General features: G+C 38.3%; 3 protein-coding genes across 7 annotated transcripts in view; 2 read left to right on the top strand and 1 right to left on the bottom strand.

Annotated features, from left to right (window-relative positions):
• The window catches only part of LRRC57 (leucine rich repeat containing 57), a 10,825-nt gene extending 4,748 nt beyond the window's left edge, over positions 1-6,077 (top strand). For both annotated transcript variants that reach the window (XM_030240620.2, XM_009102041.4), the window contains exon 6: positions 26-6,077. In XM_030240620.2, the coding sequence (XP_030096480.1) occupies positions 26-67 (42 nt within the window). In that variant the 3' untranslated portion in view covers positions 68-6,077. The remainder of the gene's footprint in view (positions 1-25) is intronic.
• Positions 3,687-23,532, bottom strand: SNAP23 (synaptosome associated protein 23). 4 transcript variants are annotated; one of them, XM_018907627.3, is made up of 8 exons: positions 23,225-23,532; positions 15,887-15,992; positions 15,280-15,321; positions 13,913-13,961; positions 13,281-13,398; positions 9,776-9,928; positions 9,015-9,159; positions 3,687-6,429 (listed from the first exon to the last, which is right to left on the bottom strand). In XM_018907627.3, the coding sequence occupies exons 2-8, from the start codon at positions 15,941-15,943 to the stop codon at positions 6,364-6,366; spliced, it is 630 nt and encodes a 209-aa protein (XP_018763172.1). In that variant the 5' UTR covers positions 15,944-15,992; positions 23,225-23,532; the 3' UTR covers positions 3,687-6,363. The 4 variants fall into 4 exon arrangements, with proteins under 4 accessions (XP_018763172.1, XP_009100290.1, XP_018763170.1 ...); XM_009102042.4 differs by lacking the exon at positions 23,225-23,532 and adding an exon at positions 22,682-22,819; XM_018907625.3 differs by lacking the exon at positions 23,225-23,532 and adding an exon at positions 22,678-22,807.
• ZNF106 (zinc finger protein 106) overlaps positions 22,894-23,532 on the top strand; it is a 40,970-nt gene continuing 40,331 nt past the window's right edge. Inside the window, exon 1 of the mRNA XM_018907622.3 lies at positions 22,894-23,262. The gene's annotated coding sequence lies outside the window, so the exon portion shown is untranslated. The remainder of the gene's footprint in view (positions 23,263-23,532) is intronic.

The following is a 23,532-nucleotide window of genomic DNA, read 5'->3' as shown; positions in this document are numbered from 1 at the left end:
AGATTTTTTTTTGTTTTCTTTGTAGTACATGGAACGGTTTACAGCTACAAAGAAGAAGTTTGCATGATCACTATTCTGACCCTTTTATTACTAATAAGAAGACTTAGACTAGAAGCATCTGCTTCACTGACTTGAACCAAGACCGATGAAGGAAATGATCAAAGTACTCCTCTTCTAGTAGTCTGAAACAGCCTGTTAAGACCACATTGAATAAACTTGAACTAGAGAATATAGGTATTGAACTGATGAACCTGCCCAGGGGCCAGTTTTGATTTTTGTGCCACAATAGCTTTTAACACAGTACATGTTCTCCTTTGTCAGGGCTTGTTCTTTCACAGAGAAAGGGAACAAGCATTTCAAAGTTGCCAGTTCCCTTTTGTCAGGAAGCTGGCTGATTTGTAAGAGGATTATTTCTTCTAGAAACATTTTTCCATGATAGCACATGGAAGTTCTACCACCAAAGCACTGTATGTCTTGCATTAAGCACTATTCTGCAGAGAACTTTTACAGATAAGGTTTTAGTTTACAACCTAAGTTTTTTTTTTTTTTTTTTTTTTAATGAAGCACAAATAGTTGTGGTTAAGTTAAATGTTTTATTAACAGCTTCCAGTGTACAAATTGTGGCTTGAACATCCTTAATTTATGTTTTACTCTACAGGCTTTCTTTTCCCATAAGCAAGAATTGCACTACAGTCCATTTTTGCTTGAGCTGTATCAAATAAAAATTAGGTTCATCTTCAGTGTATTCAGTAAAAATGTATATTGCTAGAAAATATATCCTTGCACTGACTCCTTGTATACAGACTAATGCTGAAGGTTTTAGTCATCAGCCCACTGCTGCTGCCTTATTACCAAAAGCACCTAGAAAGAGCTAAAAATGTATGCAATTATGTAACTTATACTGAAAAGGAAAATGTACTTGTATATTTTAGTAAATTATTTTCAAAAAATCAGTTCAAATTTATTTGGTGTAACTGTTGTCATTTTATTTAGTAGTACTAAGATGTCACTGAAAGCCCTCACTTAGCTGCTTGAGTCTGTCATAATTATGGGTGTAATGTTGAAGTGTAGCTGTTGTTGGTAACAGCTACACTTCAACATTACACCCATAATTATGATTAGCAGTAAGTGTTTCTTGTGTGAGATGCACAGAGAGGTATTTATTTCCCTGCCCCTGTTGCCATTTTATTTCAGTTCTTACACAGTAATACCAAGAAGAAGAGTGTTCTAGGGGACATCAGCTCCTTATTCAAAGGATGGATGCAATTCATCATTTAACAGGGAACCAGTTGTACTTAAGATTCCCCATTCCAGCTATTATTTAATAAAAAACCTAATAGCTTCTTGCCAGAGGTAGCTGACAGCTGACCATGTTTATGAGACTACTTTGTTTTGGAAGGCATAACTAGGGAAGTGCTTTAAGAACACTTTCATCTTACCATAATGCGAGACCCAGTATAGTTAGAAATCTATTCAGCTTCATACTAATTGATTCCACAGATTAGGACATGCAAATTGAATAGTGAATAAAGCCTCCACACTTGTTCTAAATTTTAGCTTCTTCTACTTGATACCGAAACCCCATTTGAAGTACTAGTTTTTTTTTCCTAGAGCTTAGCAGTGCATGAAACATCAACAGAACAAATTAGCAGTTAGCAGATTCCCCCTTTGCATTCACCAGAGGAGTGATCTTCATCAACATGTACAAACTTGGCAATACTGTGCTGCAGTGGCATTTTGATTTTACAGTTTTTTAACTGAAAGTATCTGTGCTCAGAGATTTAAACGTGCTTCTTTGCTTCTCTCATTTAAATGTGTTTATCAGGAGTCTTCTTTTCTACTCAACAACAATGTGCAAGAAGAGATGGTAGAACAGAACTGTTGAAAATTATGGAATTAGCATTGCTATAAAAAAAAATCTTATAATTGTGGGAAGAATTTCAATAAATCAGTATTTCTCTTTGGTGATTTACTGGTACATTTAGAAACCTTTCAATTGCTCATTGTTAGTCTCATTTGCTGCTTGGAGTTATGACAGCTATCAAGCTTTTTTAGAGCAAAATAGAGAAAGCACCATGTAAAATACTGATTGGAGCCAAGTTAGTCCTAATTACCTAAACTTGTTCCAGAACAGAGGAAGACATATTTCTGTTGCAAGGAAAAAATAACTGGCTGATACCTTGCCTGTTTTAACTCACAGCAATGAACTGTGACTAAGTCACATAGTAGAATGCTGTTCTAGGCATTTCAGCACTCTAACCTATTAGTAGTTTTATATTGGGACTTTGTGTTTTCCCTTCTCATCACCCCACCCTGCCACAAGTGAAGCTATAAACCAATTTTATTTCTGTGCACAACTTTGCTTGCAGCTTTTTAATTTTGGAATTACTGAGGTAAAAACCTTACCCTAGTTAACAACATAAACAATTTGTGTATTTTCAGACCTACATCCCTTGCTCTTTAACTTTCCATTGCAGTAAGACACTTATTTCATCCATCTTCACCAGCATTTAGACACTGCATTACTTTGAGTGCATCAAAGGTGAATTAGCAACTGCAGGTCATCATATGGTGTGAACAGTGAGTTGTTTCAGCCTTCACAGAGGTGACTTCTGCAAGTAGCTGTACAAGCAGCATGTGCTGCAGTTCATAGTACACTTACTGCTCTGCTAAAAAGCTGTCTTTCATCAAGGAGTAGGCTAGCTTGGATTTACCAATTATTGTCTTTAAAATGTGGAAAGGGAATGAAATTTTCAAATGGAGGACAGAGCTGAACAAACACTCCAGAAAGGGGATATGGTCAATCAAAACTGAAATTGAAACATCCAGAAAATTTGAAATAGAGTGACTACAACCAACTGTACTGAGATGAAATTGGGTCTAGGGAAATAGACCAAAAGTTGTGAAAATTAATCCTTTTGATATCCCTAAAATCAGGAAAGAAAGGGAAACAAAGACAGAAGAAAAACAGAAGAATTGAAATTGCAGGGGGAAAAAAACCAACCTGACACCCACGGGACATGTGCTGCCTCCTCCTAATAGTTATGTAAGCAGGCTGTCCCTAGCTTCTTTTCTGTGTTACTGGTAGATATTAGATAGTGTATTAGAAGTACTTCTTTCAAGTTCTTCCCAGGTATGCTAGTCTCTCTTGCAGCTCAGAACTGTTGCAAGTCAACAAAAGACTCTACTTCCCCCCATACCTCCTTCTCCTTAAGAGTGTTTTGGGAATCTGAGGCTGTGGTACTAGAGAAAATACAATTTAAATTGCCTCACAAATGAAATTGCATTTGAAGAAGGTTAAATCACATAATTTCATCTACTGGACTAGTTATTTGCTAGGTATCTGTTACCAGTACTTAACTAGAAAGTTTTAAGTTATTTTACTTTGTTTTATTTACATCCTCAAGTATACTGCCACATATGTCATGGTCTTTCAAAGAAGAGATGGACACAGTTCATAGTCTGCATCTAGGAGATGATTATGCAGGGATCAAAACCAGAGTGTTAAAGACCACAATATTCCTCTCCTCCCAACCACACCTATTTTTTTTTTAGCACTGGGATTTCTGTGAAATAAAAATAGATGAGGAACTTCCTAGTTGCATAATAGCAAATAGTTCTGCCGAGTCTTTCAAGGACAGGAAACCAAACAAAGACATTTCTAGAGAAAATAGTTTTAAAACACATTCAGTTATAAAAGTATGTATTTTTGTGCACAATATATAGTTTAACAATCAAAAGCAGAAACTGTAAACCTTCATTCTTAATAGCATTTACACATACAAAGATGTACAAGTGTTGATTTCATACCATAGATATGGAAATTAAGCATCTATTCTAGAGACAACAGTAAGACATCCAAGAAGCAAACTGTTTTTGACTAACATAAAGGCACCAACTCCCTCACAGATTTGCTGCATCACAAAATAGTATTGATACTCAGATAATACTCAAGAGTGTCAAATTATTTTGTGTGGTATTCACTGCAATATTATGGTTTTGATATCCCAGCATTTTATCAGCCAACATGCTCATTTATTGGCAGAGATTAGACAAGTCAAGAACAAGAACTTGCAACAGCAAGGGAGTAAAACATTCTGATGTTTGGAATGCCCAAATGCTACAGAGCAGGCTTGCATTGCATAAGCAGAATAAGGTAACCACTTCAGTCTTCTGTTCCAGGAGACAATCATAATTAAATAACATATACTTTTGCTTTCACAGCTAGCAGCAAATATTGCTTAAATTAATCTGAAGTTTTTAAGAAGGAAAAAAGGGCATACAAAGTCTCTATGAAGGTGGCTGCTTGAAGTTTATTATGCAATGTTCTTCTTTGCTACCTGCATGTTTAAGCATACTATCTATCTTAATTTACCATCTGGGTAGCTAGTGAGCTTTTGAAATTCAGTAGCATTCCAACAATTACCGGAAGCTTGAGAGGAGCCAACCCACACTACTCAAGTATCTAGTCCCCTAAAAATGACTTTACCTTATCCACAGAAGGCAAACTGCCACTGGCCTATTTTTACATGCAGCTGCCCCATCCTTTGGTCGGTTGGTTGGGTTTTTTTGTTTGGTTGGGTTTTTGTGGGTTTTGTGCGTGTGGTTGTTGGTTTTGTTTCTTTTTTCTTTAAATATCAAGTTGTCCTGGGACTCAAGTGAAAATATACTGGTAACACTGACTGTTATTTCTACTAAAAAGAAAATAGAACACATAAAAAACACTGTCCTGCATTTTTGTGGATTAGTGTCATCTCTGACTCTGGGATTCAATATTAGTGGCCACAGGGCATTTGTGGACTTCAAAAAAGCACGCCATAATGCTATTAAGTTGTAATTCTTCATCCAATCAATTTGGTTTGAAGATGTTTGCCATCCAACACTGAGTACCACAGGTTAGTCCAAAGCATCATTTTCAACTTTAAAACTGGCATAATATATTGCTGGGTGGAGTAAAAGTAATCTAAGTCACTTAGAATTTAATTGTTATTAAGATTTGAAGAAAATCTTTTTATATTACAGTAAAACCAAACTATTTTTCTTCACAGGTTTACCTCACTTGGTCAGAAACTTCTCTATCCTGCAACAGAGTAAGAAAATTTTATTTGCAAGCAACTTGGATATGTAAGATTTCCAATTGCCAGTCCCAATGTCTTCAATAATAAACCAGTCAGGAATCTATTTAGAACTAGTTTATTTACAACTAGCATACAGTTTATAAATAGCTACTACTTCCTCCAGACTTGTGACAAAGAAGTTTCTCAATAAGCTTCTCTGGTTTTGGTAGGTTTTAGAAGCACCCCCAAAGTCACTGCTGAGAACAAACTCTGAACCAAATCTCAATCATTATTTTGCACTGGAGAAAGGCATAAACTGAATTCCAGTGAAAACTGGCCAAAAGAATAAGATATGGGATGCAAGCAAACTGCATGCTTTTCTACTCAGTTTCTTCCAGTTCAGATGCCTCATTCCAAAACTTCAAAGTTAGCTTTTAGATGAGAGGTGTAAAATTTTCCATCAAATAAATACCTTAGGGAGATAGTTTTATCTTCTTCTACTTGTGTGCATGGGGCTTAGATCAGATATGTATATACACACAACAAATATTATCAGAACAGTGCAGCATGATTGATTAGTCATGGCATCCAAACTGATGGCAATTTACAGTAAAGAAATGGAAACCTGTATATCCCTCTGGCTACCATTACCTTAAAGTTCCTGTGGTTAGGAAGTGTTTGAAAGCCCTCAACCCTCAAGTTGTAAGTGGGTTGAGGGCTCTCTTCAATTCTGTGATCCACAAATTCAACTCCAAAGCAATCATGTGGTTTGGATTGTAAAACTATGGTTAGATGCTAGAGATACAAATCAGACAACATTCACCTAGTCCCTATTTTAGTGAAGACACTCAACTTATGAGGTATTTCAAACAGTGCAAAGTGCCCTCTCCAACTTTCCGCAACTATGAATTTAGGTTATCAGCTTGTTCAACTTAAATAAAGGACTGAATTTCTGGTGAAGGGAAGAGGGAAAAAAAAAAAAAAAAAAAGAAAAAAAAAAAAAAAAAAAAAAAAAAGAAACTGGGAAGAGGAATCAAATATGCAAGAAAAAAACATTCTCAAAGCCCTAACACTTTTAGCCCTGAGCAGTTTAAAGAAAGTGAAGGCAGATGAGTAGAAGGAAGTTGGCTGCTTTCTTGGAGTCAAGGCCATGTTTACATGAAGCAATAAAAGAAAACTAATCCCTACAGAAGGGGTACTGCTTCATTTGTCCCAGCCCCTCTTATTTCAGAATAGAAGTTTCACAGATTCATGAATATGGTGGTTTGCAGCTGGAGAGGCTGTCATTGAACAATGACAGCAGGCTTTAATTTTCAATTAGTTTCTTGGCTCTGATGTTCGCTTGCTCAATGCGTTCCCTGTTTGTATCGGCCTGAAAGAGAAATTCATAGGTCATTTGCAGACTGGATGCAAAACAATTTAAAAATTCAAGCTGACATGAACTTCTGAATCACAATGTCTCATCATTGTAGTAGAGAGAAGGGGAGCAACATCTATATGCTGGAAGTAATTTTTTTTCCCTAGAGAGCATATGCTGTCAATTTTGGCAGAAAAAAAACCAAGAGAAAAAGGTTTTACTCTTTATCTGACTTTCAAAACACAGCAGCTTGCCTCAGCTGGTCAGGAAGCATGTTAACAAAACAAGGGAATAAAAATTCTCTCCCAGTGTTTAGACATCTTATGAACCTCTACAGAGCAACAAGGTTGTTCTGAACTGGAAATAATAGTCAAAACCAGGCCTATGGGCATGAAGTCAGATTTATTCTGCTTAGTGCAAATCCACAGTTTTCATTCACATCCCCTCCAATGTACTAGTGCTGTAACAATATGGTATTTTAAGAACAAGCTTTAGACTTTACTATTGTTTAAAGATCAAAAGTCAGGTCACAGTATTTTGGTTGAACAAGTGCCAAAATATAATTTTACTGAAAGCTATGATAAGGAGTTTATAAGTAATTCCCCAATGATGCAGTGTGCTGTGGGGAACAGGCAGGAAGTGTAATACACACAAAACCAGCCTCTGCCCTCACTGTGAGTGAAACTCCTCAGAAGCTCAAGCAGTGCCAAGTATTAGCACAGGTTAATGTGCCAAATATTAGCTATTTCACACCTTTGTCTTGAAATGGGCTGGGCAGAGCACACTTGCAGTTCAAGTCCTTCCCTCCCATTCCCTCCTTCCCTCCCATTCCCTCCTTCCTGCCTTTCAGGTCCATGGGAGGGGAGGGACAAAAACCTACTATGGAAAAGGGAGACTCTAATCTGTTAACAACACTTTGGAAACACTAATCTAGTTACTAGATCTTCTTCTAAGAAAAATCCAGTAATATAAGTTCCATTACGGGTTTCTTCAGACTAGGAGTCCTGCATAGTACTACCAAAAGTCACCCAGTCAAGCCTATTTCCCAGGTGAGTCACAATTCTTAAAAAAAATAGAAGAATCAGTTCCAGTCTGAAGTGAAACTCTTTGTTTCTTTGTTTGGAGATTTAGAGACAACATTTGGTTTGGTTTTCATACTGTTCACTACATTTAAGAAGTTATCAGCATAGAAGGATTAATTTAAATATCCTAAGACAGGTTGCCAATCTCAAAGCCAGGAATTGCACTTCCATTTTTATTCTGGTCTGCAAAGCAATTCTAACTTGTATACACCATATTTTAATAATTAGTAAGCCTTGATCAGCAAGATTTATTCAAATCACTAAACCAAAAGAGCATCAGGCCAAAAGATGCTTGAATCTACTAGAAAAACTATAACTAAAAACAGTAATTCCCACTTGCAGTTTATTTGACCAGGCAGTTTTCAGTCTGCTTTATAAGTTATAAGAATTTAAAAAGAGGTGTGAAATTCTTATAACTTTATAAGTTATAAGAATTTCACACCTCTTTTTAAACTCCAAGAAATTTTCTAGTTTACTTCAAACTGTCTGACTTTTTTAATATGGTAATCAGATGTGCAGTTTCAGGGAACAGTTAAGGCATCCTCCATATAATTATGTTGATTTGCTTTATCAATACTAAATTACTAGACAAAATTGAGCTGCTGATACAGGTGCAACCAGCATTTTTGTCAAACCAGAGGAATTCCATTCCTCTTGCTTTTAACCCTACCGCAACATTTCAGTGAGATTTTAAAAATCCCATTTTGTCTTAATACTATAACTTCACAGTAATCAGTGTTCACTTCTACTTTTTGAAATCTTTAATATATGCTATTCATTAATATATGCTATTCATGAAAGGTTTTTCTTCCTTTCTCAACTAGGATGCCTATACTTCTACTCATTTCAGAATATGGACATTTCTAAAATAGAATTAAAATTCTCATTAAGCTTCCCTTTGAAAGAAGCCTCCCCAAAACATATTTATATATGGTTAATCTGTTTGGAGAAGCTAACACTTAAGTAATAAAATTATATATGAAAAAGGAAGTTACTATAACCAACTTAATGTGCAAACCATTTCCCCATGCACCTACAAACCCCATTATTCCAAAATCTCCCCAGGTCCAATATTAATTCATTCACAAGAATAAGGGCAATGAATAACTTGTGTTTTACTTTACATTCATTATAATGACTTTCTAGGAATTCCAGAAGAGCCTTGCCTATTTTTGTTAAAAATACCTATTCCCTACCACAAAAAAAAAAATGTCCTGTGAGCAGCACTCCCCCAGGTATACCTCCAGTAAATGTTTGTACTTTTGATCCCATAAAGTTTATCAGTTTCCAGAGTAAGTAGTAATCTGTGCTGCATATTTAGGTTTCCTGGCAGTCATGCATTTGAATTTTAAGCTATATACCCTATATGTATCAAGGTCTATCTTTTGTTCAAATCACTGCAGCCTAGAGGATGGCAAAACCTTACCACATATTTGCTGCAAATACAGCGAGCACATTCCTAATAACCTCTGAGTTACAACCTCTGAATTGAGAGAAGATAACACCTTGGACATTTACCTTTATATTTATCCGGTCTATTTGCTTATTCTGGGCATCAATCTCATTGCCCATATCCAAAGCCATGTTTTTCAAATTTCCAAGAATGTTTCCAACTTGAGCAAGATTTTCATCCATTTCATCTTCTCTGGCATCATTGGTTATCCTGTTCAAATAATTGAGACAATGTTTCAAGAATCAAGAACTTGCTTTTATCTAGCATAAAACATACCTTTTATCTAGCATAAAACAGACAGTCAAGTTTTACTAGATTTACTCTAGTAAAACTTGACTGTCTGTTACACTATGCATTCAAACCAAGGTATGTTTTTCCCCTTTCAAAACCCCGTATTTCAAGCAAGCATTCACCAAAAAAGAGTGCTAAGCAAGCCACTACTACAAAAATAGCCTTAAAAATTAAAATAGTTACGTGAAGTTTAAGACATGAGTTTGTCTCAAACATACTTTATGACAGTAATAGACCTTGATATTTTTAACAGTCCCTTCAAGAACTGAATATTAAGCCTTATAGTTCCCACATCCAGAAACGGACGACCATATCACCACTACACAAAAAAAAAAAAAAAAAAGTAGTGTAGGATGATGAGCACTACAATACTGAAGGTGTAGGTATCTGCCATCACCTCTCCAAGATACAACAATTCCTCCAAACAATAGTAAAATTTTCTATTTAGCAACTTGACCTAAAATGCATCTGAAAGAAGCTGACAACTAGTAACAGGATTTGTGCATTTGAGACTGAGGAATATGAACTAGCAAACCTTGTAATATATCCACCACTTGGTCCTCCCGAAGTCTGAGGCTGCCGCTGATTTATGCTTCTTGGTTGCATGGATATCACATGGTCTGCTGAGTTCTCTGTTCCATCTCCCCAGGTTGCTCTGTATGCTCTGCTGGCCTCAAAGTTCTTTGTCCTACTCCATAAAAATAAAAAATCAGAACGACTACATCAGAAATATAGCTTCCTGACTGAAATTCAGTATTATTCTAGAATTTTCATAAACATTTGTCTTGTGCTCAAAAGAGATGACATTTTGTACAGATAAAACTTTATAACACAAGTTCTTGTATCTTGATAGTACAAACACAACTGAGTTACTCTAAGGACAGTGATGACTTTGGTCTTAAGCTTTAACAAAAGAACAGTAATTTGCTTAAAGCAATACTTTATCAGAGGACAGAAGCTCATGACAGTCACAGGAAAGCTCATCCTGTCATAAAATAGAATTGCACTTATAAGAGGAATTAATCTGGAGACAAGATTAGTTACTTTGCAGGAAGAAATGAGGAGGAATGCAAAAACTCCCTCAAACAAATACGTATATTATGCAAGAAAACCATTAATTGCTACTATTTTTTTAAATCAAACATTAAAAAATTACTTGGCAACAGAAGAAGTTAATGTTTCTCATGTTAACTTTGATTATGAACTAACAGTAATCATATTTAAGTAGTTCTTTCATTCTGCAATTGTACTAACTCCATTAAATCAATAAGGCAAACTTGCCATTATACCTTTTTCATGTAAATCATAGGAGAAAAAAAAATAAAGAAAGCACATTGACACAAAGCAGTCTCAAGAATCACAGAGCCACAAAAGCATGAGGAGAAGAAAACTTAGCAAAATAAATTTATCTAAATTGAGGTCTGTTCTCATGAATCATGAAGAATTTATTTTGAGAATATTCTCATGTTCACCTTGTTTTGTGGCATTTTCAGGTTTAAGCTAGACAATCCAGGCACTGCCATTTTTCTGCTTCTTTAAACACCTGTGAAGGGAAATCTGTAGTGTCTCAATACACCTAACTTTGCAATCACAGGCAATTTCTAGAGATATTGTGCCTTTCAGTAACCTGGATGTTACACGTTTGAAGAGTTGTGAAATTAGCTGTAATGAACAAATATTCCCCCTCACTCTACTGATGTTCATGCATTCAGTATGGCAAATCATATCTCATAGGTCAGATCCTACAAGACGCAATCTAAAATGAACATATTGAGGGGAAAAAACAGAATAATTTCTCTGTTTATAATGGAAATATTGCACCCAACAAAACTCTGAAGAAACCTAAACTAGTCAATTCTAGCTCCTTGTACATACACAGGCCTAAAGATGTCTAAGTTTACTGCAACTAGATTGAGTGTAATATTTTAACCTCATTTATACTAAAGCCATAACAGGAAGAGATCTTTGTATGATTTGCTTCTGGAGGAGCAAAGTCTCAGGTGCTGGAGGCAACTGTGAGGACTTTATTAACAAAAAACAAGTGACCTGAGGACTAGTTGCACCTGTGAAGTAGACAGCCAGAAAAAGAATTATTGTTCAAAGTAAGGATAGTTAAGAGGAAAACTTCTCACCACCTGCTTTTAAGAGCTGTTTTTCAAATTACTATACATTCACATTTCTCAGGTTTCATTTCTGCAAAACTTTGGCAATTTACACAACCTGTCAAACCAGCAATGGCTCAAGCAGTTGCTCACCATTCCCACAGCTAATAATACCCTCTGCAGTAATGGACGTTTTCTATTCACGTCAGTATTACAAAACATCACAATCACAAGGAGAACCACATGCAGACAGACATCATGCACATGCAAGCACAAATGCAGTAGAAACATCACTTCGGACAGCTGGTTAAATATGCATCTGCACTACTAACACTGACCTTGTCCTAAAATCCACTTTCACCAGTTTAAGTGAATACAGCTTCTTATCCTAGTCTTCATTTTTAGAAAGCAAGCATCAGTGTTAGGAGAGAATGGAGAAGAAAGTAGTAAAGATCAACAAAAAGGTAAATTGTTAATAGTACATAGATTGTATAACAGAACTGCCAGTATTTTTTATTTTCACAATGCTCTCAAAAATAATCTAAACCTATGAGAAATTTAAAAAGTCCCAATAATTCAGCAAGTGTTCTGATTTAGCTTATCTAGCTTTACGCTTTTATGAAAAATATGAAAAGCTGTGGAGGTAACTGGTTGACAAATAAATCTGACATTGAAAAAAGGGTTGGCGTACCAGTAGATATATGAAAGATACTCTCTCTTCTTTACTGCCCTCTACTTACCCATTTTTTTCTATACATTACTGTCCAGTTTGGTACACAACTACTTCTGTTCTTGGAGTGCCACAAGAGTTCACAAATTCTGAGCTTGCTCAGTGTCAATAAGCTGCTTCAGTGAAATAAGACTATCAACTACAGAAAACAAAGACTGAGCGTGTCAAAATGCTCAAAGTCCACCAGCTTGAGCCAACTAATATATAGCAGTAAGCACATCAATCCAGAAGTCAGGACATCTCCATTTTCAAGGGACTAAAGCACTAAGACTTTCAGCCTTAGAAGTCACATTCATATCTATCCTAAATGACCCTTAAAGTACTATTCTCTTGGTTAAGCAGACTTAGCTACTCCAAGGAATTTTTACCTAAACTTTTGCTACTTCTCCATTTAATGAGAATTTATTTTGCTCATGCTAAAGAGCAAAAACCAACAAATGCACACACTATTCACTTCAGTCACCATACTCAATTTATGCTTCCTTCATTTGGAAGGGCTATGATCACATCCAATTAACACAAACAATTTGGTACTTTACTACTTAAAGCTAGAGCTAGGACACCATCAAAAATAATTCTGACATTGTTCAGGTTTACTTGTTTGAAAGTACAAATCAAGTGTCATACTAAAGATTAGATTACTCAACTGACTTAGAGATGGCAGACATAACACTGATGTTATACAAGTAATGTGAAGCAGGTCTGCAAGAATTAGTCACTAGTGAAAAGATTAAAGCTTTAACACCAGTGTTTGCTCTGTTCTCCTACTCTCACCCTTCCTAAAGCATGAATAAGTTGTCTTGCTTTTAAATTAATACAAAAGTATTGTTGTGAAAAAATTATTTTTGGAGTCAAATTTCTAACAGACAGGCACTTAGATATAGCTATTTGCAGTCCAATTTGGTCTCAACTGCATGGATATTGATGGTCTTTATTAAACAGAAGCCTTAAAGAGATTAGGCCGCCACTGTGCAGGATGCTATATAGCAGCTATATTTACAGTAAAAGGGGCGCAATATGCGATTAGATACAAGTAAGTTTCAGTTACTCTCATACAATTTTAGAAGGATGAAGCTCTACAAACCAAAACAATCAACTTTGGTAGAGATTCAGCATTTTTTAGTTAGCTCTTTAATTAGTTAATATTTCCTGGTACAGTAAATAGGGAATATTCTAGAACTCTAGGCCCAAGTACCAATATAACCGACCTGTTGCAAGGACAGACACAGAGCCCACAACATTTGTTGAGCTCTGTCAGTGTCTTCTCAGCTTCCCTCATGTCCTTGTTTATCTGGTCCATGCCTTCTTCTATACGATTTAGTTGTTCTAGAAGAGAAACAAGTAACCTGACTAAACATGACTGGGAGAAATGGATAAAATTACCATTTCTTTATAGCAGAAACAAATTTCAGTTCTATCTTTACATGAAGACTATTGACTTTTTTCTTTCCTGCCTTCTAGAATTTTTTTTTAATTTTTAAGAAAGATATTCAGTGAGTGGTTTTGGTTACTACTTTGTAAATATCTTCCCCATCCTTAGAGCAGCATTTCTCTTGCTACTTTTAGAATAAATGCAGCTAGTTACATTCAGGCCACAGTCCAAGAAAGCAGCTTCTGTATCAGAGCTGTATTACATTGTAACTATCATTAGCTCTCAACTACATTAAAACATATTTTAAATACTACAAATACCTAGGAATAACCAACTAGGAAATCTTATTTTCACCTAAATAGTCCTTAATAACAAGCCTTTAGTTTCAGCAACAAGTCTTCTATGATAGTTCTTTTCTTACACTCATTACATTCTAATATTGATTTTTAGTGTTAGGGAAGAACTTACCTCCTTGTTCATCCAGCATGGTAATAGTTTTGATGCCAACATCCTGGGACTGCAGAAAGAAATTTAGTTGCAGATATAAAATGAGACTGCAGTGCACAATCAGAAGGTCTGGATAGTAAATTTCACAATCCAACCAAGATTATAATAAAATCCTGTACTTAATATAACTTCTGTAGTAAAGCTTATAATAAAACATATAATTATAATACAACACTGTACTTAATATAACTTCCGCAGTAAAGCTATTAGAAGTCTCAAATTACAAACTACGTTAGGCTGAAAAGCACCTTACCTGTTACACTATCTCAATTAGTGGGGTTTTTATGGTGGTTTTGTGAGGCTTTTCTCACATAACAAGAAGATAATAAAATTTGCTGTAATACTCAGATTGAACTGTGACAGCATATAGCTAGAAAAGCAAACCTAGCTGTGCTTCATTATGAGAACTAGCAATTGGTTCATTCATCCCTACACCTTCAAAAAGGCTTACAAGGCCTTTAGTCCTGGGAGCCAGAATGAAAGCAAGCAAAACAAAGCCCACAGAATAAATTCTAAGAATTTAGCAGTGAGGAATATACTACAGCAGAGCTCTTTGCTGGCTCAGTCTTGGATCTAGCATGCAAGGTGCACCCATGCTTTAATGTAAACTGGCAGCATAGAATGAATCAGCAAATTATGATGCCAAGAGAAATTAGGTTGGCTCATGACATGCACTTAACACTTGTGAGTGAAGTACTCATCAGGCTACCGCAATTTAAATGCCTCACTGGTAACAGCTGCATCTTCAGCAAGCCAGAACTGTGCAGAGGAGTAGATTCCTCATACAACTTCACTTTGATAAACCCAAAATACAGATTTGTTTCAAATAATGTAAAAGGGTGTTGAGTTTCCTTATCAGTTAAAACTGATGAACAGATTGTAAGATGTATGTAGAATTACTTGTTTGAACCAAGAGCAGTCATACTCTGCCACCCCACCCACCTGAGCCCTACTGTCCTCAGTAGTGAAACATTTCTACACTGTTCACAACGTGGCTGAAATACACATGAAAGATGTCATGAAAAGCAAATTTTGCAACAGCCAAAGACATAACTGACCATCAGAAGACTTTTTACAACTAATCTGTAGCATTTGGAAACCAGATCCTTTTGCTTAAAACAGGTAAAAAGAATATTGATTCTTCTGTAATCTGACAGAATGTGAAAATCATGCAGGTTGTGATACTAATGCCACTACTGAATTAAAGCACCAACTTCTAATGATGAAGTGTGTGTGTCTTGAGAAAGACAAAGAACTGTTTAAAATTACAGTTAGCATGATGCTTTTTATACTTAACAAATCCAGAGAATTCAAAAGCTTTTTCTTACCTCAATGGCCAAGCCAAGAATCCTCCTTGTGCTTTCCAAAGACTAGAAAGAGAATTTTAAAGTGAGTGCATTAATTACTTATACACATATCAGTGTCTGAAAGTCTTCTCTATCAGTTCATTGTAGTAAGGCAATAGTATACACCTTGTACACCAACAGTTCATCACCTTGTCTGTATTTAATACATGCCACAACATGCCCATATTGGTAGCACACTAGTTTTTCTTTGTTTTTAATCTTTGCTATTATTTTTCTTATCCCATTGGAAAGTCTTAAAAAAGATTACATATTCAAATGAATTTTGGTTAAATAAGAAAGCCATGAAGTATCAATACAGTTAACAATGCTGTAGGTAACCAAATTCTATCTTATCAGTAATCAGGACTGGTTGATCAGTACTGAGTTAAGTAAGTGACTTCAAAATTCAGCTGTTAAAACTCATTCTTATTTTTAGGAATAGTCTTCACTCCAGTATTCAACAACTAAAGTGAAAACTCAAACCATTCAGCTATAACCTTGCAGAATCATTATCCTGATCTTTATTTTTAAAAGATATTCTAATCTTAGACAAATACTGTAATCCCAGATGTCATCCTATAATATTTACCTCATCAGTGACCTGGTTCGCCCTCAGCTGAATTTCTTCAGGTGATAGCTCATCCATGATGAGGAAATACTACTTGTAAGGAATCACAGTAAAGAGAACCTTCCCCCTATAATAACAGATACCAAGTAAGCATCAGAATTATTCTTTTATCAGTAGTTTGAGTTGAAAGTAGAAGACAGTTCAAAGAATGAGCGCCTATACATTTCATTCTGCATAGTAAAACATCTCATTAGGACTAGAAGACACTAAAATAATTATTCAGCTGATATGACCTAACTGAGGACCTAAAAGAAATATAAGAGCAAACAGTATATGAGGCAGGTTTTTCCCCAAGATTTGGCTTAAACATTTTTGAAAAAATTCTATTGTTAGTAAGGTAAAACCAGGAAATAAGGTCTTAAAATAATCTTCTCTGGGAAAACACATTAGTTTGCCCAGTAATCTAGAAATAAATTTATTAAAACACTTAAGTTATAAGTATAAACTTTAAGTGTTCTTTCCATTTTCATTGAAGAATTTAAATATCAGAAAAAGGGGAAACATCTTCACAGATGAAACACCATCTAAAATGATCCCAAGTAAGACTCTAGAAAAGATTGTTTTTATCGTTTGGTGAATTCCTTAAATGCAAAAGGATCCCCAAAGGTTTTAACTGGTATGTCTGAAACTGTAGCAAAGGTTTTCTACTCTACCTTTCTCATAATAAGCACAGGGTCATAACTGAAGTCCCTAGACACCATGATTTACCTTTTACTAAAACTAGAAGATATATATTTTGCCTAAAATACAAGATTAATTAGCAATCCCATCAATAAGTGTATTCCTATGAGAAACAGGTTTTTTCAGAGTTAAGAATCTGCATTTTTGTTGGAGGAATGGTAATAAAGCCATCACTCCTAGCAATGGGAAAACAGAGCTCACAGGCTATACAAGAATTTAATGAGATAGCTCATAAGCTGAAAAATAAGAGGATATATTTCCCCCAAAATTTTACTCCTTATTTTTAAACTACTCCTTCATCTTACACATGAATAGCTTGCAATTATGTTCATGATACTCATGGATATAATTCCAAACATCCTGCTTGACTTGACTAATTTTCCCCTACAAGATCAGTATTTTAGAATATCTAACATAAGTAATTGTGGTTAGGAGGGTAAATTTATGCAGATTTGCCCAGCTGTTACCCCACAGCTCTTCACAGGAAGTGTGCATTACTCTGATGGTGAACTGAAATCAAGACACCTAAATCTCTTACAGCTGAAGTACTTCAAGATTTAAAGAATATTTCAGCAGGTTTGGTCTTCAGCACCTAGCATAGCGTGAGACTATGGCTCTAGGAGATTTCTCTAAAGAAGATGTCAATGCAAGTTAGTTTTTGCTATCACTTAAAAAAAAAACCAAAACAAGATATTCTCACACAAGGCCTCTAAATAACTCTGTTTTCAGTAGTCCAATTTCAGTGTATTGTCAGTGAATTATCTTTTCATTCACAGGCTTAAGCTCCTTTCATAAGGTTTATTGGAGGCAGTCCCAGCTTTGAATTTGAGAACACCCTTCAAGCTGATTTGAACACCTAAGGACCAGTAAACCTAGGACAGGGAGGAAAGTACCTGTTTTCACTGAATAAGATCAAGCAACATCTCTGGGCAACCTGTTCTGGTGCTCAGTCACCAGCACAGTAAAGCAGCTTTTCCTCATATTCAAGTGGAACTTCCTGTGCATCAGTTTCTGCCCTTTGCCTCTTGTCCTGTTGCTTGACACCACTGCAGAGCCTGGCTCCATTCTCTGACACTGTCCTTTGAGACACTGGTAGACACTGATAAGGTCCCCTCTCCATTGTCTCTCCTCAAGGCTGAGCAGGCCCAGCATCCTCAGCCTTTCCTCATAAGAGAGATGCTCCAGTCTCTTAATTATCCTCCTAGCCCTTTGCTGGACCCACTCCAGGAGCTCCATATCTCTCTTGTACTGAGGAGCCCAGAACTGGACTCAGCACTCCAGACAGGCCCTGAGCATAGGCTGAGCAGTGGGGCAGGATCACCTCCATGGACCCGCTGGCAGTGCTCTTCCTGATGCACCCCAGGATCCCACTGGTCTTCTTGGCTACAAGGGCACTGCTGGCTCAGTTGTTGTCCACCAGAAACCCCAGGTCCCTACTGGCAGAGCTGCTCTCCAGCAGGTTGGCCCCAGCCTGTGCTGGTGCCTGGGGTTATTCTTCCCAGGTGCAGGACCCTGCATTTGCCTTTGCTGGTTTCTGACAGTTCTTCCCTGCCCCTCTCTCCAGCCTGTCAAGGTCCTTCTCAAGGGCTGCACAGCCCTCTGGGGTATCAGCCACTCCTCCCAGCTTTGTGTCATCAGCAAACCAGTTCCAACAGCTGACAGACAGGCTTTGTGTTCCCCTAGCTTGCTCACATCTTCCTGAGTAGCTCCAGTGCCAGCCAGCAAGAAGTTCTATAGGAATGCACAGCATTCCACTCACTTTTGCCCTAAATTAACAGTATTTTGTCTTGAAACTGCTTATAAATTGACCTAACAATGAAGAAATCCAGCTTCAAGATGTGGAGGAAAAACCCTTCCAACACAGCAGACACAGAGGGGAAAAAAAGTTACTTCCAGGATTTTTCAAAGCTGAGTTATGCATGTGCTTATCTTCTGATGCTCATATTTGGACACCTGTAGTGCTTTGCCTCTTGTGACATGAAACCGTATTTTAAAGTGATGGCTCATATAATTGCAAGGATATTATCTGTGTGAGTAAGCTAAGTAAAACCATTCAGAACACTTGGTTAAGAGAAATGTTCTGACAACCTTTTGTTATAGATAAAGGGTTCAGCTATTTGCTGAGCTTTTCTGATAATTTCTTGAGGTCTTGTGTCACTGAAAAGTGACAGAACATTTCTTTCTTTCTCTAGACTTCCCAGCAAGCTTATCTGCCTTCACTTTTCAGACATTACCATTAGAGTATGTAAAACAAGACATATTAAGATTTCCTTATTAAGACAGCCATAAGAAAGCATGCTCTTTGAATTAGTATGACTATAATGTCTGTTTAAAGTTGAATATCCAAGCCTAATGCATTAGACTCCAAAAACCCACAGTTTTATTCTTGTTAGTTTGTAGCATTGCTTTTGTATGCACAGGCACAACCTACATGGCAGCTCTGTAGAGGCAATTAGTGCCATAAGGCAGAGCAGAAAAACACATTATCTAGGCAACAAAAACTTCATCACAAAGCAGTTTAAAAACATTTTTAAAAACATACAACACTAATTTTAAACAAACAAAAGAAATTTTAACAGCCGAGATGAGGCCATTTGTATTGAAGTAACTCAGCTGTTCCAACAGAACACGATATACATACATACAGAGAGGAAACTCAATTACCCATCTTTCTGCCTAGGAATCAGGAAACATCCTAGGAGGTATCTAGCTCCAATGTTAATGGTATATGACAAAATTTATAAGGCATTAAGATTACTCAATAAAGACAAAATATACAGAGAGAAAAAACTTGATATGGCTATGATAACATTTGTTACAATAATATTTGCTAAGGAAAGCATTTATTTTAACGTTGATGCTCAATGTCTATTTTCTTCGCCTTCCCTCTCCTACCATTTACAAAATCCTAGCCACAAAATAAGCAAAGTAAAAAAAAGACAGCAACCTATGAAGATATTTCATAATCATAATATTCTGCTATTTTTCATTTTCTTTCTAGATGGGCAAGCTTTAAACAAGAATCTAAAGTGCCTTAACACAAAGCAGTACTCCTTTAAGGAAGGATGTGATGTCAGCTTTGTTTACTCTCTTTATCAGTTTTCTGCAGTATTTGCTCAGTTAAACACATTTCAGTACAACTCCCCTTCTGCCCCTTTCATAGGAAGGCCTAATACCTGCAGAGTATGCAAAACTAAACTTGCTACAGAAATGTATTTTCTTGAGGTAACTGGGCTCATTAAACTTTTCTACTAGGAGACAGATTACATCACATTCATTACCTTAATTATCACTGCCTTATAAAAAGGAAGATTCATTGAGAAACCAGAGCAGCAAGAAATAAACACATGGCCAGCAAATTTTTACTGATTTTTACTGCCATGCTTTATTTGGGAGATTGTACAAGATAGAAGGAGTTCTTTGAAATTCCAATTCCAGCCTAAAGTTTTAGATTTCTTCACAAGACTACTCACATTGGGCTAAGCCATCCTGTAAATTCATCACTATAATACATATCATAACTACAATGTTGCTACCCAAGCCAGTTGAGGATGTAATCCATTTAGAAGCTTAAGTTACTTCTATCTCCTGGACAAGAGGAAACAAACTTATGTCTGCACAGCTTTTTTCTGACCTACTATCCATTTAGTCATGGCTCCAAAAACCCTGAAAAGCTTTCAATTCACTCTCCTATGTAAAGTTGTTAGGTTAGAGAGGACTGAAAGACAAAGCAAAGGTTATTGCAAAATAACGAGAGACACAAGAAGCACATTTGGGGTAGATTTTATCATAGTCCATTCAAAGCATCACTGGCTTAGAGATCTTAATTTTGTTAATCAACACTCATAGAGGAGCTGAAGCATTTTAGTGGGTTCTTTTTCTAACTTGAAAGAGATGGAAGGTGACAGATGTGACCGTTGGGTAGGTCTCAGTTAGCAGGAGGGTGATCCTGTGAGACTACAGTGCAAATTTTTGCTTGGGAAAAGCACTGCTCACACTGCCACATTTGCAGTGGATCAGTCCCAAGCACTGAGTTCTGTGCCCAGCTACTGAACTGGGAGCTAACATCTGCCAAGGGAGAACTTTCATAGTGTGAGAGGAGCAAACTCAGTGTGAGGAACACCCTTGGTGACCTGTCTGACCATGTCCTCTATTGCACATATCCCTTTTCCTGTGAAGTTATGCTTTTAATCAACAACACAAACTTCTCTTCCTCCTTCACTGATAACTTGTAATCTGAGGGGGAGAAGGAAAGAGCCTATCCAGTGCACCTACAAGTATAATTGAGAAATACAGCCTGTGCCTTCTTACCACAAAGATAGGAACTAGCTGGTGATACAACCGGGCTGTTGTAGCAACTGACTGAAGCCAGTATCTCATGAGCTGTATTTTTAGCTGTCAGTGAATCGGTACAGCCTCAGGTGATTGCAGATGCTCTCAGTTCCTTCTCTTGTAAAGAGAGCTGTTGCTTTCCTCAAAAGATGAAAAAATTAATGGAACAATATTCTTAGATATGTGAATGTTAAGTATGAATTTCCTGTACATGCTTACAAAGATCAAAATTGGACAGCTTTGTGTTTAGTGATGGAGGCTTTTTGTTCTCTCAAATTCTTCATATAACTAATACAGAAAAGTTGTTTTTTTAAAGTCCTTCCTTAACACAAACAGCTAACCTCCTTGCTAGTTAGCTGAAATTCAGCCCAGCTAATACAGGGTGGCACAAGGTATCAGCACCAGAATGTACTCCTCTAGATGATTATGTCTACAAGATAAATGAATAAAGCATCTGTGGCCCTGGAGGAAGAGGCCAGGGCCCAGGACCAAGACACTACTCTGCATGCTTCCTGCTTTCCCTTATCAGCTTCCTGAACACACTACACAGAGGCAAGAGCACAAAGAACAGGCACTACCAATGCCACCTCCTCTGTGCAGTGTGCTCAGTTCTACTCTCACCTCAACAACTCATTTTTGCCGCTGAAAAAGCCTCATGAAGCCTCCTCTAAATCACATACTAGCCAATACAAATTCACAATCCAACTTTGATCCATTTACTGAGTTACAGATTCCATTTCTCCAAATTACACAAACTGTCTATATAACTGTGCCCCTACTTCAAAAACTACAGAGCAGAGGAGTTCAGGCATATTGACTGGCTACTAGACTGACAGTAAGCAATAAAGTGCTCAATTAGATCCATCAAGCAAGCAGCTGATATTACAAGTGGCTTTTCCTTTGTCCCTAAGCACCTTCCTACATAGCTGTTCCCTCTACAGCACAGAATCACGTTTGTTTATGAAGGGGAAGTAAAATAACACCCTGAGTTCTAAACACTGAGCACCTAGTACCCTTTTTCAGGGAACAACAACAATAAAAAAAGTTAGGCAAATAGTTAGAGATGTTGCATAAAGAAATTTCCAAAGTTCCTTTAGGTCGTTTACTTAGTGTGTCAAGTCATGCGCTGACATCACATTAAGTGAAACAGAAAGAGAAAAAAGCGAAAAAAAAAGCAAAAAATAAAGCTGACTCATTAGCTTCCCAGAAGGACCAAGGGCATCGAGACGTACAAGTGAAAGAAGCACAAGAAGCACTTCGATTCTTATTGTTAACTACATTAACTAGAGCATCTTAGAGATTAGTCTAAAGGCAGCAGGACACAGTACATAAGCTAAATAAGAAGCAACGAGAGGGGGGTTTTCTCCCGGAGCCTACTAACAGCGCAATTCACGGGCTCTCACCAAGCAAATAAAAACCACCTGGACATGGCACTGCCGCCCCCGGTAGGGGCGAGCCCACAAGGCCTCCCCGCACACGGGGGCCGGGCACAGCCCACAGCTGAGGCGGGGGCTCGGAGGACCTGGGCTCGGCGCCCCGGCCGCCCCATTACCCCGCGCAGGCGATACAGGACGGCAACCGCACCGGGCCAGGCCCGCCTCGCCCCACAGAGGCCCCGGCAGCCACAGCCCGCCCCGCACAGGGCGCTACGCGGCACGGAGGAGGACGCGGACCGGATCAGACAGCCTGCCGTCTTACCCGGGGCGCTGCAAGCTGCCAAAGCCCAACCCGTCACACACCTACCGGCGCCGCCACAGCCACAGCCACCGCCGCTCCCTCACGCCGGGCCGGGCCGCCCCTTTAAGCTCCCATGTCCCGCCCGTCCCCGCTACCGAGCGCCGACCCGCGCGCGTCACCGCCGACCCCGGAAGCGGGGCCGGCCCCGCCCCTCTCCTCTCTCCTCCCCTCCTCTCCAGCACTCCCAATGTGGCGGCGGGAGGGAGCCGCCCCCGGCGCCCTTACACAGCAGAGGGCCGGAACGCCGGCCTGTGTACACCCAGCATGGCGCCTCGCGAGGGCTGCTGCGTCTCCTTCCCTCCCCCTTGAAGTGTGGGTGTGCGGGGTGTCAGTGCCAGGTGTGGGCTGCGCATGTGGTGGCCCGCGGTCCGGCCGTGCTGACCGGACCTGCGGCAGCAAACAAGGCAGTACAGAAGTGGCCCTATTTGTATCGGTGGGGTTTTTCTCCCCCAGTTTACTCTCTACTAGGACGATGAGTGTCAGCCCCCTTCTGCGACCAGCGGAGAGAAGGAGGGCAGAAAGGGAAGGCTGCTCCTCGCAATCACCGACCTTATCCTTTGCAGCTGAACCGCGCAGCCTTTCCTGAGGTATATTCCTTCTTGGGTGTGGATGAGTTCTTCCTTGAGGCTGCTGTCGGGCTGTAAGCACTGAAAGCACAGCCGGTAGCTTTCACAGCATCAGGGCCTGCATCAGCTTACGTGGCTCCTAAAGCCCCTCTTCTAGTGGAACTGCTGCTGCGATCTCAGAGCTGGGTCTTGGTTTCCCTCGCCTCTCTCAGCATCTCGGGATAGTCCAAGTCCCTGTGGACTTTGGCCTCGTGAAAGGTCCCAGTGGAGAAAGGCGTATTGCACACTGCA

Source organism: Serinus canaria, chromosome 5 (genome assembly GCF_022539315.1).
Source record: "Serinus canaria isolate serCan28SL12 chromosome 5, serCan2020, whole genome shotgun sequence".
In the NCBI taxonomy this organism is placed as follows: Eukaryota; Metazoa; Chordata; class Aves; order Passeriformes; family Fringillidae; genus Serinus; species Serinus canaria.
This window is presented reverse-complemented; position numbering and strand designations above follow the sequence as displayed.